Here is a 7,841-nt window from a genome sequence, read left to right on the forward strand (position 1 = left end):
TCCAGAAATAGACCCACACTTACAGGGTCAACTGGTTTTCAAAGCACTACCAAGGTAATATAAAAGGGAAAAAAGATGCTTTTTCAACAAATGGTTCTTGAATAACCAGATAAAGGAAAAAAAAAAAAAGAAGGGATCTCAACCCTTACCTCACACCACATAAAAAACTGATTCCAAGATGGATCACACATGTAAACTTAAAATCAAAAATAAAAAGTGTAGAAGACAACACAGAAAACTATCTTCATGACCTTGGGGATAAGCAAAGATTTTTTAGGATACTGAAAGCACTAACTATAAAAGAAGAAAACATAGATAAATTGGATTTAATGAAAATTTAAAACCCTGCTCTTCAAAAGGCATCATTAAGAAAAGAAATGAACAAGTCATAGTCTGGGGGAAAATATTCATAATGAGTATGTCTACAATGAAACGTTATTCAGAACATACATAGAACTCTTTCAATTCAATAATAAAAAGAAAATTAACCAACTTTTAAAAATAGGTTAAAGATTTGAACAGACTTCACAATGGAAGAGATAGCAATGGTCGATAACCGTATGAAAAAGTGCTCAACATCATTAGTCATCAGAGAAATACAGATTAAAGCCACAAGATACCACCAAACACTCACAGAAATGGCTAACACCAAAAATACTGACACCACCAAGTGCTAGTGAGGATGTGAAGCAACCAGAACACTCATATATCGCTATTGGAAGTATACGACGGTACAGCCACTCTTTATGAAATTACATGTATAAACCCTAGGAATCAGCAATTCCACCCCTAGGTATTTACTCAAAAATGAAAACATGTGCCCACAGACACAAAAACGTTCAGAGCAATTTCACTTATAATAGCCCCAAACAAGAAACTACCCAAATGTTTATCAGTAGGAGAATGAATAAACAAATTGGGGTAGAGTCACTTAATAGAATACTATTAAGCAATAAAAAGCAATGAGCTACTAATACATGTAACAACAAAGGTGAAAACATTATATCAAGAGTATAATGCAAGAGGACGTAACATGATTCCATTTATATGAAACTTTAGAACACGCAAAACTAATCTATGGTGACAGAAATCAGTATGGTTGCCTTGGGCTGGGTGACAGGTTGTGGACTGACTGGCATAGGGAACATTCTGGGGTGATGAAAACATTCTCTGTCTTGATAGAGGTGTGGATTACATAGGTAGATGTATTTGTCAAAACTCACTGAATTATAACAGTTAAGTTCTATGCAAGATATACCTTGATTTAAATAAGAGATACAGAGTTAAATGGATTTTATAGCAAATTTCAACACATTAGCAATTCCTGGTACTACTGGTTCTATAAAAAGTAAATGTAATTTAAACTTAAATGAAGTTATATATATAATTTTTTTTAATCTGAGAAAAGTTTTAGCTGGTAAAATGTTTTTTCATAGTATCAACAGATTTGAGGATCTGTTCCTCAACTACTTTCACTTTTGCTCTTAAGTATGATTTCTAGAAAACAGAATTCCCTTTTTTCATTACACAACTCTAAGATCAATATTAATCATAATTAGAAATGAAATGGAAATATGTAATAATGTTAAGGTCACACAGTTTTAACTATATGTGGCTAGTGATATGAAGAGGTAGATAAGAAGGGTCATCTCACTGTACACATAGTTCAGCATATTTCTACTACAAAATAACTGCAGTGAAACAGATTCTAGAGACTATGAATTTAAGGCAAATCCAGCAATCTTACCTAATACTGGAACCACAGCATAACATGATGCTAAGAATGCTTCTGTGGGAATGCCACTGTCTTCCAGAAGTTCAATGTCACTAAAGCTAAACAATTTGGTGATACAGAGGAGGAAAGATTGAAAATACATTAGCATGCTCTGCAGTTCAGAGGCAGTCATGAAAACAGCTGCCCCTCTGTAGGTCAAATCATTTAGCTTCATCTCACAAATACGCCCCAGTGACTGTTCTTCTATTATAACAGTCTAATAAAATCACTTTCCAAAGATAATCCACCAAAGCAAGCTAAAACTTGTTGACAGAGTATACTCTCACAATCCAATTCCTTCTTATCCACTGCTTCAGGCAAGGTGAACAGTAAAGCAGACGCTTGGTATGCCACATTCTCTATTCTGTTAGGATACGCCATCCCCTGAAAGGAACACCAAGATTGACTTTCCAGAAGGAAAGCTGGTATCCAACTGTCAGTGATTTTAGAGAGTACAGAATACCTGGTGTTCATGGTACTAAAGAAAGTTGGGATGACTTCCTGGCCTTCTTCCCAGTGGGCTTCTGGAGAGCTGCTTGAGGAGTGTGATTCAGACTGTGCCAAGTGGCTGTCATGATTTCCCAGGTTTTCCTCTCCATCTTCCTTTATCATTTCACTTTGGACTGTAAAGCAGAAGATACCTATTACTAACCTTTTATTTATGTATTATAAGGTTAATATATATATATTCATTGTTGAACATTTCTAACACAGAAAAGTATACAGAAAGAAAAATCAGGGAAATACTATACATACACACACAAACAAAACTGAGTTTAAATACATGTAGATTTTCATCTAGCCTGTTTTCACTGAACAGTATATCATGAATATTTTCATTATCATTCAATACTCTTCAAAACATGGTTTTAATGACCATGCAATATTGAATCATGTTTATGTGGAGGGCATTTACGTGGTTTCTAAAATTTCAGTATTATAAATAGAGTTGAGCCTCATTATTAGTGTATTCTGTCTTTGTGGATTTGCCTACTTGCTGAAGTTTATTTGTAATACTAAAATCAACGCTCATGGCACTCTTGCAGTCATTTTGGATATGTGCAGAGTGGTGAAAAAATTTGAGTTACCTGACACGCATGTTCCCAGCTGAGGTCGAACAAGGTGACATTCTGCCTTCTTGTTTCACCTTTCATACTGTACGCAAATGTGTTTATTTAGTGCCATTTTTTTTTTTGCATTCTTGTGCATTTTGTTGTTGGTTTTGCTGTTTAAAAGGACCCCCAAGTGTAGTGCTGCCTAGTGTTCCTAAGCACAAGAAGGCTGTGATGTGCCTTATGGAAAAACACGTGTTATATAAGCTTATATAAGATAAGCTTTGTTCAGGCATGAGTTATAGTGCTGTTGGCTGTGGGTTCAATGTTAATGAGTCAACAATATATATAAACAAGGTATCTTTTTTTTTTTCCTTTAGGAGGAGGGACTCTTTTCTTTTTAATTTTTATTGGAATACAGTTGATTTACAATGTTGTGTTAGTTTCAGTTGTACAGCAAAGTGAATCAGTTATACATATACATATATCCACTCTTTTTTAGATTCTTTTCCCATAGAGGCCATTACAGAGTATTGAGTAGAGTTCCCTGTGCTATACAGTAGTTCCTTATTAGTTACCTATTTTATATATAGTAGTATGTATACGTCAATCCCAATCTTCCAATTTATCCCTCTCCCCAACAAAGTGTCTTTAAACAGAAACACACAAAACAACAATATGTTCTGATCAGTTGATGAAAATGTGAAAAGAGGCTTGCAGGAACCTAACCATGTATTTCCCCTAGGAGCAACGGTTCAGTATTTGCTAATTCAGTGTTTGCAGTGACTTTATAGAACAAAACTACCATGAGTAATGAGAATTAACTGTAATGTCATAAAGGACATCCCTGTCCATATATATTTGTCTTTAAATCTGACTATTCCCTGAGGACAAATTCCTAGAAAAAATTATTGGGTCAAATTAATAGTACTGTTTTAATAGAAATTCTCCTGTCTATTATTTACTCAAGGGATAAGACTTCAATGATGTATGGATTGCTTGCTGCAGGTTAACAGCTATGAAAATGCATCTTTTCTTCCCCCCACTCACCAGAGGAGATGAGGAGGAAACTTTTAAAAAAATTTTATTTTCAAACTATTTAATACACACTTATAACACAATTAAAAACTCTAAGATGGTTGTCATGGACTGATCTGAAGTTGGTTTTAGTAGTTAGAGCCAATGAAATTAGTAAATCAAAAAGGGCAGCACTTTCAACTACAGATTATTACCTAAAACTTGGGAATTTGGCTTGATGAACACAGAGACGGCCAGGCGAAAATCTGATGGTACTTGGTGAATCCGGACATCCTCAGGCCTCACCAGAAACCAGGAGGATGGAAAACTGAACTGCCATAACTCTGCAGACTCTTAAGTCTCACATCATAGTCTATGTTCAATGGACTTTGAAATTCTGAGCAGAAGACCCTAATACTCATACTCTCTAAAAAGTCAGCACAGACAGCTACAGCTCACTGAAGCCCATGAACATCACAGCTAAGAACAGTGAGTGGGAAACTCCTCTTCATTCTGCCTTTTCAATAGGGGGTCAGGTGGGATGGCAGAACGTTTTCAAGTGAACTCTGTTATCTTACGAACATCTGCCTCGGGAGCTACCTAGCACGCTGTCTTGAGGTCAATCCCTATCAAGTGTCTCATCATGGATAATGAATCAAAGCCCCATGATCCTTTTATTCAATGGTCTGCCTCACATCTTTTTTGTTTTTACCTGTTATATTATCATCTGTATTTTCTTCACTTGATATGCTGCGATCTGTCTCTGCAGGTTTCAAACATAAGGAGCTCTTCTTTTTCATTAGGATTTCTTCATCATCATTTATTTCCATATTTAAAGATCCATTCTCACAACTGTTTAACTCTGTTTGCCTAAAATTTTTTTAAAAGGAAAAAAGCCAAAAAGTCCAATTATTTGGTCATAAATAGACTGCACAGATAGATCCTATTCTGAGGGATGGGGAAGGGTCCACAACCACAATTACCAACTCCTTTTAACACTGATTAAAAAACAGAATTGTTAAATCAAGCCAAATCTCTCACCCCACCCTCCTGCCTCCAAGGCAGGTATCTCCTGTACTGGGAGCAGGCCTGTCTCCAGGCTCAAGTTCAGAGACCAAAGAGCCATTCATGGCTCTTCACGCACCCTCAGCTGACTCAAACTTCCTGCTCCCCACCAGCAACAGGAAATATTCATTGATAGCACTTTGGTTTTCAATCAGCTTTTCTACAGGTACCACATTCAACACTTTTTCTCACTTTCCTCAGCTTCTCCCTGGAAGGTTTTCTCTCTCCTCACCTCTCAAATCACTGGCCACTTCCATTTGTTTGCCTAGCAGTTAACTGTCTAGAAGCCACAAGCTGTGGTCAAGGAAGACAAAAAAAACCCAGGAGGACACAATACATCCTGAGGATCTGTTGCTCTTTAGGGTAACATAAAAGGCTATTTAACATGCAAGTGAAATAACTGATTCTGTTAAAGGGACAATCATAACATCTTATTATAAATAACTAGACTCAGCCAAATTAGAACAAAACCATTTTCTTCTAATAAGAATAAAGGGAAAAGGTCCAAGCTACATGTTGACTCCAGGAAAAGCATTTGTTTTTCTAAAAAAATACCATATTTCAACTTGGCAATTAAAAATGTAGGAGTAGATTGATGAAATACCTCAAAAGAAAAAAAAATCTACAACGATGTTCCTAGTAGAAATATTTACATCAGGAGAAAATTATTAACCAAATTGGGGAACAATCCTTGTACTAAAGAACCAAACAACAGTATATAAAGAGATGAAAATATTAAATAATAACTTGAAAGGACAAATACATGGACAATGTCAAAACACAGGAATGCTTATATGAAATAATAACTGAATAAAGACCCTAAATAATAGGAACACAACTGTGTAAACGTGTACTTTTCTTCAGTAGTTCAGATTTTGATATTACGTTCTTTTTCCAACCTGTAAAGCTACCTAAGATTTTTATTTTTAAACAAAACAAAATAGCACTGTCTTTTCTGATAAAACCACACTTAAATCAATGCTCGGCTCCTTCACAAGAGAGGAGGTTCCAATACTCAGTACAACAGAGAAATGAAAAGTTATTAGATGTGGTGGGTGAGATCCATATCCTGGGGAAATGCAAACATCTTCCCTAGTAGTCAGTGCTGAATGAAAGATCTGCAGTGCTTCAGGTTCACCTCTGGTATCATCTCAAATGATGAGAAAAACCACCACATGATTTCTTTTCTTTTTTTTTTTAAATTTATTTATTTTAATTTATTTGTTAATTTTGGCTGTGTTGGGTCATTGTTGCTGCACATGGGCTTTCTCTAGTTGCGGCGAGCAGGGGCTACCCTTCGTAGCTGTGCATGGGCTTCTCAATGCGGTGGCTTCTCTTGTTGTGGAGCACGGGCTCTAGAGCACGTGGGCTTCAGTAGATGCGGCGCGTGGGCTCTAGAGCGCAGGCTCAGTAGTTGTGGCGCACGGGCTTAGTTGCTCCATGGCATGTGGGATCTTCCCGGACTAGGGCTCGAACCCGTGTCCCCTGCATTGGCGGGTGGATTCTTAACCACTGCACCAACAGGGAAGTCCACCACATAATTTCTTAAAAAAAAACAAGGAATACCAATATCCTTATTTTTATATTTTTAGAAAGAAGAAAAAACAAAAAATGTTACTGTACCTTTCCAATGAATTATGAATTGGTACAATAGGATGTTTCATCTTTAAAAGAAGCAAAGAAAAGAAAATTCACATGTTAAACTCCCAACAGAATATTTTAGAGTTTTATCACATACGAAAGTGGTAAATATGATCATAACACACACTGCCCCACTCAAGAGGAATAATTTTAGGTCTTCCCAAAAGAAAGGAGTCATTGATCCCAACCAGTCTTTAATAGTTATTCAAATAAGGGTACCCAAATTTCTAAGAAAAAGGAAGATGGTCTTTTGAAGGGCCTAGTTACCATATTTATACCCTTGGTGGTTAGCTTTCTTGTAATTACTATTACACTCATTAAATATTATTAAATACCAAACTATGATACAGCATTGTATCAAACACTGGAAGCATAAAGGTAAACAGTATGGGGTTCTTGCCCTTAAGGTAATTTCAATATAGAATAAGGCTAAGATAGGGGTATGCGTAGAGGAGGAACTCTTAGCCCAACTAAGGGATTCAGGGAAAGAGAGATTAAATTTTGAAGGATGAATAAGAGCTAACCAGGGAAAGACAGGTGAGAAGGGCATTCTTGGTACTGGGAAATGGCCCAAAGAAGCGGGGGAGCTACAAGCAGTTAATATGTTCAAGCCAGGTTATGAAAAAGAAAGAGGTTGGCGATGTGGGAAGGGGCTAAGACGTTTTGACCTTAACCTGTAGGCAATGAGGGAGCCACTAAAAGGCTTAGGTAAAGTGGCCCAATTTACACTGCATGAACAGAAACACCGTAGGCTGCCTGGAAGAGTCGAGCTGAAGGCAACTAGTTAGAAGGCTATCACCAATCTCAGCAAGACTCCCTGGACAAGAAGGCTGGAGAGAAGAAACTAGCTACATCAGAGAGAGACATGTTCAGGTGGTAAAACTGCCAACACTAACTGACTGGATACAAGGGACTAAGGGCATATATAATAGTGGACATAAAGGAAAGTCCACTACAAAAATGTCTTTATCAGTTGCCAAAGGGTGATGGAGAACTTAGCTCAGTGTATCACTTTCTTAACTTTTCATCATGCCCTACTGCAGCCAAGCTGACCTGGTCTGTTACCTTGTTGGACTTGAGCATGGCCAGCTGAGGTGATCCTGGGGGAGTGCGATAGAGCAGCTCAGAAGTGAAGGCTGCGTTTGCGATCTGCATGCATTCTTCCAAAGTCTTCAGAAAAGTATTGCAGGTTGATTTCAGCAGAGTTCCCACATCAATTCCCTCCTACAAAACAACCAGAGTGAAGACTCCTTTACCTTGCCAAAAAGGAAAAAGCCCAGTTGTGGAATGTC

The 7,841-nt window shown here is 37.3% G+C and overlaps 1 protein-coding gene across 6 annotated transcripts in view; it reads right to left on the bottom strand.

Annotated features, from left to right (window-relative positions):
- Positions 1-7,841, bottom strand: part of PLEKHA8 (pleckstrin homology domain containing A8) — a 94,392-nt gene that overhangs the window by 18,865 nt on the left and 67,686 nt on the right. For all 6 annotated transcript variants that reach the window (XR_005021188.1, XM_036863177.1, XM_036863178.1 and 3 more), the window contains 5 exons: positions 7,615-7,773; positions 6,532-6,572; positions 4,556-4,713; positions 2,238-2,397; positions 1,748-1,833 (listed from right to left, as the gene is read on the bottom strand). Coding sequence is in view for 5 of the 6 variants with exons in the window: in XM_036863177.1 (XP_036719072.1) it covers positions 1,748-1,833; positions 2,238-2,397; positions 4,556-4,713; positions 6,532-6,572; positions 7,615-7,773 (604 nt within the window). In the remaining variant the exon portion in view is untranslated. The remainder of the gene's footprint in view (positions 1-1,747; positions 1,834-2,237; positions 2,398-4,555; positions 4,714-6,531; positions 6,573-7,614; positions 7,774-7,841) is intronic.

The sequence above is a fragment of the Balaenoptera musculus genome, chromosome 9 (assembly GCF_009873245.2).
Source record: "Balaenoptera musculus isolate JJ_BM4_2016_0621 chromosome 9, mBalMus1.pri.v3, whole genome shotgun sequence".
In the NCBI taxonomy this organism is placed as follows: Eukaryota; Metazoa; Chordata; class Mammalia; order Artiodactyla; family Balaenopteridae; genus Balaenoptera; species Balaenoptera musculus.